The 12229-nt window shown below is 23.7% G+C and overlaps 1 protein-coding gene across 1 annotated transcript in view; it reads left to right on the top strand.

Annotated features, from left to right (window-relative positions):
- Window positions 1-1805: 1805 nt before the first annotated feature.
- Window positions 1806-12229, top strand: part of LOC117177287 — a 13336-nt gene continuing 2912 nt past the window's right edge. The window contains exons 1-6 of the mRNA XM_033367881.1: window positions 1806-1936; window positions 5312-5487; window positions 5563-5776; window positions 9284-9419; window positions 9488-9721; window positions 9797-9954. Coding sequence (XP_033223772.1) covers window positions 5345-5487; window positions 5563-5776; window positions 9284-9419; window positions 9488-9721; window positions 9797-9933 — 864 coding nt within the window. The 5' untranslated portion in view covers window positions 1806-1936; window positions 5312-5344 and the 3' untranslated portion in view covers window positions 9934-9954. The remainder of the gene's footprint in view (window positions 1937-5311; window positions 5488-5562; window positions 5777-9283; window positions 9420-9487; window positions 9722-9796; window positions 9955-12229) is intronic.

The raw sequence follows: 12229 nt of genomic DNA, 5'->3' as shown, positions 1-12229 counted from the left end.
TAATAATTTATACAAATGATCAAACTTAATTTTTGAACCAATTATAATTGTTTATAAATATCTTCTCTTAGATAATTGCTAGAAAGTTGAGATTGTTAAAAAAATTTTTACTTTGCTTTGGCTTTTTAGTTATGAATAAATAATAAACAAACATAAAAGGGAATCATTTTTGAATCTTTATTTTTTGTGAAAATATTTTTCTGAAATAGAACAGATATTTGAAATATTCTTCAGATTTTCTATATGGAACCTACTAATTGTAAATTTGTATTGAAATTGTTACTGAGGAATTTTTTAAAAATTAATATTAATATTTATTATTTGTTCCTAACTCAAAAGTAAAAGAAAAGCTGCAAATTAAAAAAAAAACTATTTTCTAGTTTTACTCTAGGAGAGGATATAATTTATAATTTACAAGCAATAATAAATGGTTTAAAAACTTATGTTTCTTAAAATGCTTTAATTATCACCTCAGTCTCAGTAAAAATTCGACAAAAAGTGGAAGACTTGAGAAAAACCCATAAATATCAAGCATTTCTAATAATTTGCTTACGCAATTATTTTTAATTAATTGAATTACTTATTACCACGATTGAAGTAAAAAGTGAACAAAAAGTTGACTATTTCAGAAAAAATCGCAACTTTCTAGCATTATTTAAAAAGTAAATTATTTAACATAATAATAAATTGTTTAAGCAATTATTTCTATTGACTTGAATTATTACCTGACTTTTATTGAAAAGTGTACAAAAAGTAGAAAAATTCAGAAAACCCCACAATTATCTGCGAGTATTCAAAGATAATATTATTAAATATATTAATAAATGCTTTAAACAATTATTTTTGTTTGGTTGAATTAATTTTTATTCGGCGATAATTGAAAATTGGACAAAAAGTGTAACATTTTAGAAAAAACAGCAACTTTCTAGCATTATGCTGGTAGATTATTGTTATAAATAATAATAAATGACTTAAACAATTATTCCTTTTAAATTTCATTTAAAAGGAATTAATTTTGAAACAAAACAAAAAAAATAGTTTTTTCAATTGAGGAAAAATTTGAAGGCCGATATGCATGGAAATTCTAAAAAAAAAATGACCACCCTATTGCATAATTACAATTGCTTTCAGTGGAAATATTTATACGATTGAAGATTGTGTCAATGTTCAGATTGCTTATTTTTATAAGATTGTACATATCTACTTATGATTTAATTTTATTTAGTGTAGATTTGCGTCGTTTTACTAGTTTTTTCTGATAGTATTTTTACAAAATGTGACTATTTTTAAAAAACTGTTTACATGTTGAGTAAAATGTGAATATTTTATATATTCTAAAATCCTTTATTTTATAAATAATCAATTATTTGCAGAGAAAACAGAACTTTTGGAGCGGCATAAAAATAAAGTGTGATTTTTTATATTTATGGTAAAAAGAAATATTGTGAAGATTTTAAATTATATGTCAAATAAATTCAACATATTTGTGACAAAACTGACTCAAGTTTCTCAATTATTCTAAATTTTGTTACCTATCAAATGTAAAACAAAAATAAATAAATATATAATATATAAAAAATAATTAAATAAACATATAGATAATAAGTATATGAATATATATCAAACAAATAATAAATTAATATTACTTGATTACTTTTAGAATAATTTATTTATTAAAAAAAGTTAATTTCGAACATGTTTCGTGCTTCGCGAAACACATATTATTTACAGATGGCGCGCAAGTGCGGCGACATTTTGTAATTTTGGCGCGTTTTTTTTTGTCAGTTTCCACTGGAATAATTTCCCTCTATCTTTCTCTTCCTGTTGATTTTCCGTTTTAATTGTTTATGTTTTTCAAAAATCGGTTATTTCGACCTGTGAATAAAAAATAAGAGTGAAATTTTTTGATTCGGGAAGAAATCAGCAACAAAGTGAAGTAAGTTTTTCAGTTACAGAAAACAATAGTAATCGTATATGCCTTTTATTATTCAATTTATAAAATCTAATCTCTTTTAGGGAAATAATAAAATCTGCATGTAGTTCTCTTCCTTCTTATTATTGGTATAATAAAAGAGAAGACACGAAGAAACTCGAGATTGAATCGATTTGAAAAAGTAGATTTTTGAGGTTATGATTAGATTTTGGGTTGCAAGGATAAAAACAAGAATCAACAAGAGGATTGTTGATAAATAAACCTGCAAAAGCTGGATTTGTCAGTGAATTTTTACATGCCTGGCAAAACCTGGAAATTTCAGGGAATTTTTTTAAAGTTAGGAAATTTTTCCAAGAGCATGCTTCGCAGTTTTATTAAATTTTAATATTACTGGATTGAACGATTTTGTTGAAAAATTTTTTTTTTTTTATGAATTAATTTTTTAATTATAAATTGAACTGTTCCAGTTGAAGATTCATCGTTCTAGTTAAAAATTCATTATTCTAATTGAAAATTTGTTATTTTGGTCTTAAACATGCTAGTCGAAGATTCAACTGTATGTTTGAAAATTCATATACTTTTTTTTGAAAACTTATCTTTTTTTGGTAGATAATTAATCTTTTTCGTTGGAAATTCGTCACTGGTAGTAAATTGAACTATTTTATAAAATAGTTCAATTTACCACCAGTGAACACTCGTTTTTATTTTTTGTTGATGATTACTTTTTCTTTTAAATTTAACTAATCAATTTTTGGCTGAAGATTGATCTTTTTCAGTTGAAAATTCGTCTTTATTGTTGAAAAAATATTCTATAAATTTAGTAGAAAACTTGTTTCTTTAAGTCAAAATTAATTTTTTAACTATTCAATTTTTTCTTGAAAAATTATATTTTTTAGTTGAAAGTACAACTATTTATTTGAAAATGGAACTTTTTAGTTGAAGATTCAACTATATGTTTTAAAATTCGTCATTTAACTATTTTATTGAAAACTCTTTCTTATTTTTGGTTGAAAATTAGTTCTTTTCAACTAAAAATTTAACTAATAAACTTTTTGGTTGAAAATTGATCTTTTTCAGTTGAACATTCATCTTCATCATTGAAAAACTATTCTAGTAAAATATTCTGACGTCCTAGTTAAAAACTCATCTCTTTGGGTCAAAAATAATTTTTTAGCTAAAAATTTAAATATTCAATTTTTTGTTCAAAATTTATACTTTTTAGGTGAAAATTCATATATTTTCTTGAAAATTCATCTCATTTTTTGTATTCCCGTTAAAGATTCGTCATTTTAATTGAAAACTCATCTTTGTGGGTTAAAATCAACTATTCGAGTTAAAGATTCACTATTTAAGTTGAAAAATCATCAATTCAGATGAAGAATGATCTTTACTAATTGGAAATTCTACTGTTTGTTTAAAAATTAATGTATTTTTTTGAAAATTTTGTCTTTTTTGGTAGATAAATAATCTTTTTTTGTTGAAAATTCATCACTTTGGTCGTCAATTTAAGTCTTTGATTGTAAGCTTATTTTTATTTTTGTTTGAAAATTGATTTGTTTTAAACTGAATATTTAACTAATCAATTTTTAGTTGAAAATTGATTTTTTTGCTAGGAAATTCCTTTTTTTTAGGGAGAGGGCTGTAAATTAATTTTTTAAACTGAAAAATGAATCATTACATCAATTTAAATGAAAATTCATCTCTGTTGTTAAAAATTCAGTTTTTTGTTAAAGATTTGCTACTTTAGTAGAAAATCAATCTCTTTGTTTGAAAATTGTACTATTTCGTTGTGTAATTAAAAATGTAACTATTCTATTTTTCGTTCAAAATTGGCCTTTCTTATTTGAAAATTCATATTTTTTGTTGAATTCAACAGTTTTTTATTGAAAATTAAAATCTTTTTCTGTCGAAATATAAATTAATTGAAGATCTGTCCTTTTTATTAGAATTTTATTTCTTTGGTTGAAAATTAATTTTTTTTTCAACTAATTATATAACTATTATATTTTTGGTTCAAGAGTTGTTTTTCTTAGTTGAAAATTCGTTTTTTTGGTTGAAGACAACTGTTTTTTATTAAAAATTAAACTTTCTTTCAGTTGTAAATTGTATCAGCCATTATATATTCTCGTTTAGAATCGATTTGTTCGATGATGATTTGCCATTGAAATTAAAATGAAATTCATGAAAATTAATTTTTTGTTTTTTCTTCAGAATTAATTTTTTTAACTGAAAATTTATCTCTTTGGTTAAAAATTAAGTTTTAAACTTAAAATTGAGTAAATAGTTGTCTGGTTGAAAATTGATATTTTTTTAGTAGAAGATTCAACTATTTCTTTGAAAATTCATGTACTTGGCTCAAAATGTATATTTTTGGGTAGAGAATTAATGTTTTTGATTGAAAATTCAACTATTTTAGTTAAAAATCTATCACTGTGGTTCGAAATTTAACTATGAAATTGAACATTTATCTGTTACAGTTAAAAAAATTTCATATTAGTTGAAAATTTCTTTCTGTTTTTGGTTAAATGAAAATGATTTTTTAACTGATAATTTAACTTTTTGGTAGAAAATCTTTTTTTTGTTAAAAACTTAAAAGAATATATTTTCGGGAAATTTTCGTTATTTTCCTTTTTACACAGTGCTAGTCACATGTAAAATATTTTTCATTTCAAAATATTAATATGTTAAATATATACTGAATTCAATTATATGAAAATAAAATAAAAATTTGTTTTATTGTTTATTCAGAGTCATAGACTTAAAAAACAAATTCAAGAAATTATTCATTATATTTATTTGATTATTCGATGCTGATAATATATTTCAGAATATCTTGTAATATAATTTGTTAAAGTTTTCTAAATTCAGTATATTAATTATTAAAACTTGTACCATTAATAAATTACTTATCATTTAATAAAGTTAATTTCAGAAATTAAAAAAAAATGTTATTTAATTTTGCCTATGTATAGTTTTTTTTACACATTTAGATATTTAGGACTAAAAAAAATCCATTGTTTATAATGAATTAGCGAAATTGTCTACATATTTTGAGTCGATTATTTCGAAATAGGTGAATGAATGTACTATAAAAAATTATATGTACCTGAAAAAAATGGGAAATTACCAAGGAATTTTTTTCCAGGATTTGAGTAGACATTCTGATCAAGGGTTAAAATTTAATACCATTTTGCCACAAAGCAACAGTAGATTAAATTCTAGTACATTGATCAAGTTTGTAGAATAATCTATTCAGTTTCAGTTTCTCGTTGCATAGATCTATTTTAGGATTATCAACCTTGATTTTATTATTTTATTTAAGTCTCTAATAAATTTTCTAAATAAAAAACTACCTAAAATCCATTCTTATTTATATAGATTAAAATCGAGACTGATTTTCTCTGTAAAAAAATGTCTGAAGACGAAACTCAGAATTATGGGGAAGCAGAAGACGAAGAGCTGGCTGCTTTGAGGAAATTAAAAAATAAACTTTTGACCGAAGTTTCGCAACTGAGAGATAAACTGAAAGAACAAGAACGAAAACATGAACTTGAGTAAATTTTATCAAATTCATTTCCTATAACTGTTTTGTAATATTTTTTGGTAATTTAAAAACTGTTTATTTTTAGAGAGTATGCCAGTGTATGTAGTTCACAAAACGAGAGTGTTACCAAACCTTTGGCGAAAAATAATATCAGATTGATTGAAGTTTCTCAGCGAATTCTCGGCGTTTCATTTGAAGACGTGAATAAAAATTGGCTTCGAGATAATATTTACGAATACAAAGCTACCATTGTCACAAAAGCTTTGCGTCTTAGTTTCGAATTAACTGTGGATTCTAAGGTACACATTTCATTCAATGGCACAGGCCTCACAGACCGGTCCCGATATCCCCTATTGTACCCAATAAAGTACCCTATTTTTAATATTTGGTCCCTATGGTACCCTATATGCAGCCCCTAATGGAACTTAAAAAAAAATACAATAACATCCAAGAGTCAAGAATTAAAAAAAAAAATAGTGAAATTCACGGAATTTTTGTAAGAAGTAACTGTCAGGGTAGCCGCTGGACGGGAAATTTTATGAGACCGGGAAAAGCCGGGAAATGATAGTGAATTAATTTTTTCCCCGGGAATTTTACAAATTTTTAGAAGAAGAAAGTCTGTTTAAGTTTAATTTTAACCGTTTTTTAAAATAATCAGTTGTATTTTTATCTTTTTCAATTATGGTATAATGCAGTTTACAATGCGTAATTCGAAAATCTTTCATTCACAAATTTTATATTTTTTATTTTAAGTTTTAAGCGTACAGTTTTCATTTAAAGAGTTTTAAAATGCAGTTTTAAAGACTTGACCAATTAAAAATTAGTAGCGTTTGAAATGGAAATTTTTTGATAAAAACTTATTTCGTTGATCAAAAAAATATAAATTATAATGATTTTCAACATTAAACTATACATTGAGGATTAACAAATGAATAATTATTTATTTTACATGGATATTCGGAATCAGATCAAAATTTAAGAATTTCCAGATTTTAACGTTAAAACTATTTAACAAAATTTCATTTGTAAGACAAATTGTTGAATTTTGATGTATGGATAAGACTTGAACACCTATTATTCTTAGAAAAATGTCGAGTTAGTTAAAGAGATATTTAGAAGATTTGAAAAAATTCAAAATTAATTTCAAATGATTTCATAGAATTTAAACGATGTGTTTACGTATACTGACAAAATCCGGCTATTCGTGCCGAAATTTCGGAGCAAATAGCCCATGGCCTAATTTAAAACAAAATATAAATTTTATGCAGATTTAAAAAAAAACGTAGAGGCTTTTTAAGAATTATTAAATGCTTTAAAAGAATAAAAAAACATTTTCTTAAGATTCCTAGGAAAATAGAAAATAATTTTTTATGTTGAAAAATTAATTTTAAGAGAATAATTAAAGAGATTTAAAAAGATTTCCAAAATTGTCAAAAATTAATCTGGAAGATTTAAAGAATATATTTTTAATTTTGCAGGATTTAAAAAAACTTTCAGGAAGAATTCGAATCATTTAAAAAGATATTTAGAAGATCAAAAAAATTTTTAATAATTCTTTAGAATTCTGTTTAGAATTTTTAAAATTCATTTGAATTATTCTAAATGTGATCAGTTTTATTTAATTCATGTGATTTTTTTGAATTTTTAAAATTATTTATCGTGAGGATCAAACGATAAAATAATTTGACATATTTTAAGGTATTTTTTTAGATCCTTTGCATTTTCAGGAGTTTTAAAAAATGTCAAGGGATTTTAAAATATTTTAAGGGATTTAAAATATTTTAGGTTATTTTGAAAGTTTACGAAATTTTTTCAAATGATTTGAGTAATTTAATATGATTTCAAAGGATTTGAAATATTTTAGGGTATTTTAAAAGATTCGCAGGCATTTTCAATAGTTTTGAAAAGTTTTAAGGGACCTTTAAAGATATCAAATAATTTGAAACAATTTTAAGGGATTTTCAGTGGTTTCAGTTTTAATTCTTAGGCATTTCATCAATTTTTTCAAATTCTCTTTGATTTTTTAAAAATTATTTCAAACTTACTTAATTCAATTAATGTTTCATATTTGTTAATTGTTTTGAATTCACTTTATTTTTTCATATTCATTTTGATTTTTTATGAATTTCATCGAATTCTTCTTATCTCCCATAAATTCCTCTAAATCCACTAAATTCATATTGTAATGAATGGAATTTTTTCGATCTGTAGAATTTTTTCAAATTCATTTTAATTCTTTTGAATGTATCTTTTTTTATTCATAAAGTCAACTAATTGTGGTTAAAAGTTAAACTTTTTTGTTAAAAATGAATTGTTGTGTTTGAAGATTCATTTGTTGTTGAAAATGTAACTATACTTTGTTGGAAAAAATTTTTTAAACTAAAAATCTAACTATTTCAGTAGAAAATGTAACTACTATTTTGCTGAAAATCCGTTTTTTTAAAGAATTATATTTTTAACGAAAAATTCAACTATTCTCTTTTTGGTAAAAAAAAATGTTACATTTTTTGTTGAAAATTAATCTTTTCTAGTTAAAAAGTTAATAATTTGGCTGGAAATGTGTCTTTTTCAATTGAAAATTAAACTATTTCGTTGAAAATTCACGTATTTGTTTAAAAAATCGATTTTTCTTTGAAAGTTAATCTCCTTGTTTAGAAATTCATCTTTCAGTTGGAAATAAAATTGCTTGGTTAAAAATTTATTAATTTGATTGAAGACTTGTTTTTTATTTGGATGAAAATGTATTTTTTGTCGTTAATGCAACTATTTTGTTGAAAATTTGTTTCTTGTTTGGTTGAAAAATATATATTTTTTAACTGAAAATACAACTATTATTCCAGTTGAATATTCCATAATTTTAGTTAAAAATTTATTTTTCTTACATTGATTTTTTATAACTTGAAAATTAATTATTTTATTTTTGTTTGACAATTTATCTTTTTTATTCAAAATTAATTTTTTGTGGTTTAAAATTTGACTATGTCAGTTCAAGATTCATTGTTCAAGTTGAAAACTCATCTATTTGGTTTAAAATTTAATTTTTCGACTAAAATTGTAACTATTATATTTTCTGTTGATAAATGTATTTTTTAAAGTTAAGAATTCAACTATATGCTGGAATATTTGTCTTCTTTAATCAAAAATTCAACTATTTCGTTAAAAATTTATGTATTTTTTGGTTCAAACTTCAACTGGTCCAGTTAAGGATTCATAATTTTATTTGAAAATTTATTTATTTTGCAATTTTCCCTACTGTTGTGTTAAAGGGTGCTTAGAATGAACGTCTTACTTAAAAATAAATATTTGCGTTTTTCGGCAAATATGAAAATGTTAGTTCTAGTTGACCGGGAAAAAAGAAAAACTTGACCACATGCTGGAATTCTTCTAAATTCACTCGATTCCATTTCATTCAATGAATTTGCTTTAATTTGTTAGTTTTATTCAATTTATCCTAAAGTATTTTAATCCCACCTTGAATTCTTAGACATTTCATCAAATTCTTCTGAATTCCCTTACATTTTTCTAAGCTTATTTCAAATTGACTGAATTCAATTAAGTTTGTTCATATATTTAAAATTATTTTCAATTCATTTTGAATCCTTTGGAATTTACCTTTAATTCTTTTGAAGTCTTATGAATTTATCTTAAATTTGTTACCCTTTGTGCGCGAAACAAAAAAAAACCCAATGAAAGTGAAAAAAATGATCCATTGGTCCCTATATTTAATCCCATAGGGACTGTGTGGCCTGAGATTGCATCAAAAATGCAAATTAAAGAATACTTCAAGTTGATCTTCAAAATTTTAGGACGAGGAGACTTTCGAAATCATTGATGTAGCTTGCCATTTTCTCGAAAGCGATGTAGATACCTGTTACTTCAATGAAATAGCACCGTGGGTAGAAATGTTCACGAAAATGAAAAACTTTTCGTACCTAATAACAGGTAAAATATTTTTAAATAAAAAAATACATGAATTCATTTGATGTTTTACAATTTAATTACACTTTTAGCCATATCAAACTATAGCGATCAAAGTATTCTGCGTGCAAAGATTTTGTCCAAGTTGCAGAAAAAACAGTATGTGACTTTAGAAAACTGTACAGAAGAAACAGGTGGAGTCACAATTTTCGTGCATTCTTCCAGAAATACTGATCGGGTTCACCTCAAATTCCAGTGGGCCACTCGTTTTTTAGAAAGAACTTGGCGAATCGAACATTACTTTACTATCGTACCCGCAATTGAGGGTAAGAAAAACAAAAGCAAAAACTTGGAAATATCTCGCAAACATTGAAGATTTAAATTTTTGAATGAAAAAATAGGATCTAGGTTTATTGAAGTCAACAGAGAATTGCTGAACAAGTTTTGTCGGAAAAGCTTGGGAAAAAGTGAACTCGAACAACTTTGGAACGAATTATGCAATGCCATTGACGAGGAAGATGAAGAGATGATACCATAATTGGCATTATTATACCTTCAGGTAAATAAATATTAAATGTAAATAAAATATTAAATAATCCATCTCATTTTAGATTTTATCTAAAAATTAAGATTTTTTCTTTATTTGAAATGTCTACTACTTTAATATTTTCGTTCGGAATTCATATTTGTTGGATAAAAATGGTATTATTTGGTTTCAAAGTTAATTATTTTATACAAAATGTAACTATTTAATTTAAAAGTCATTTTTTGGAAAATTCTACTCGTTTGTTTAACATTCGTCTTTTTGGATTGAAAATTCATCTTTTGACATAAAAGTAGTTTTTTTGAGTGAATTAGAATTTTTTTATTTGAAATATATAGTATTGCATTTTTGGATCTGATATCAGTATTTTGGTTAAAAATTCGACTATTTCATTAAAAATTTGATTATTTTGTTGGAAATTCAACTATTCGTTTCAAGTTATCTTTTTTGGTGGAAAATGAACTTTTTTGTTAAAAATTCAACTTTTTTCGGAAAAAATCCTCTTTGGCTTAAAAAACTGAATTTCTTTGGTTGAAATTTTTTTTTCCTTGAAAATTCAGCCATTTCTTTAAAAAAATCATCTTTTTTGGTTGTAAATTAACTTTTTTGTCGAAAATCGATCTATTGGTGATTAAACGTCAATTATTTCTAAAACATTCTACATTTTAGTTTGAAAACTTAAACTTTTTTGTTATTTGTAAATTTATCTATTTCGTTAAAAAACAAAATCTTATGTAAAAAAATTAATTTTTCAACTGAAAATTCAAATAAAATTATATCTTTAATTTTGGCTATAAATTCGTCCTTTTAATAGAAAATTAATCTTCTTGGCTGAAAATTGATCTTTTTGGTTGGAAAATAACTATTTGGTTGAAAATTCATGAATTTTGTTAAAACTTCGTATTCTTTGGTAAAAAAATGTATCTTATTGTTTAAAAATGCAGCTTTTTGTTTTTTTAATTACACTAGTTTGTTGAGTATTTGTGTTTTTTGGTTGACGTATAGTAGCTATTACATTTTTCGTCGAAAATTCATCTTTCTTGTGTAAAAATGTGTATATTGGGTTGGAAATTTTTTTGTTTTATTATATATTCAATAATTTGGTTGAAGGTTTATATTTTTTACACAAAGATTCAATTTTTTTTATTAAACATTCCTCTTTCTGGATAGAAAATTCTTCTTTTTGGTAGAAAATTCATTTTTTTGTTTAAAATTCAACTGTCTTCTAATTAAATTCGTATTTTGGGCTTGAAAATTTATCATTTTGATTGGAAATGCAACTGTTTTTGGTTAAAACCTAATCTTTGGAAAAAATTCATCTGTGTAATTATTTTGCAGATAATTAATGTTTTAAATTGAAAAAATTATTACATTTTAGTTTAAAATATTAATTTTCAACTTTGAAGATTTCAATAAGAATGGAAATCGAGTGAGACCATTTTAAAAGGGTTTTAACAAATTATTTTTTTGGTAAGATTCCAAGCAAAATTTGTAATTGATTTTTTATTTTGAAACATTAATTTTAAGAAAATATTTAGAAATATATTAACTCATTTTAAATGATTTCTCAACATTTCGGAAAAGAATATAGAAGATTTTAAAGTACAATATTTCAGTTTTGCAAGATTACAATATTGTAGAAAATACTCGAAAAAGTTCAAGAGATTTTTAGAAATTTTTAAAAGATATAAAAATAATTTCAAACTTACAAACATTTGAACAGATATAAAATAAAGTACAGATTCTTGATGATTTCAAACAAAAGTTTTAAAAGCTTTTTAAGAATTTTGAAAGGTTTCAGGAGAATAAACAAATTCTCTTAAGATTTCTGGGCAAATTTTTAATGATTTTTTTATTTACCGATACTTATTTTAAGAGAATTTTTAAAAAGACTTCAAACATTTAAAAAGAGTTCGACAATTGCCAAAAAAGAATCTGGAAGATTCTAATGAATTTTTATTATTTTGCAGATTTTTTTAGAATCTTAGAAGAAAAATGAATCATTTTAAAAGATATATGGAACTTTTTAAAACAATTAAATAATAACTTAAAATTTGAAGAATTCAACAAATTTACAACAATATGTAGATTTTTTAAGATTTCGAAATAAAATTTAAAAAATTTTGTGTTTTTTGGGTTTCCAGATGTTAGAAAAAATCGTGTTTAGATTCTCGGAAATATTTAAAGTGATTCTGTATTTTGCAAAATTAATTTCAAAAAAATGTTTTTAACACATTAAAACATTGCAAAAGATTTCAGAAATGTTCAAAAACCAACACGAAAGATTAAT

Source organism: Belonocnema kinseyi, chromosome 7, assembly GCF_010883055.1.
Source record: "Belonocnema kinseyi isolate 2016_QV_RU_SX_M_011 chromosome 7, B_treatae_v1, whole genome shotgun sequence".
In the NCBI taxonomy this organism is placed as follows: Eukaryota; Metazoa; Arthropoda; class Insecta; order Hymenoptera; family Cynipidae; genus Belonocnema; species Belonocnema kinseyi.
Note: the sequence above shows the minus strand (reverse complement) of the source record. Positions and strands in the feature narration are given on the sequence as shown.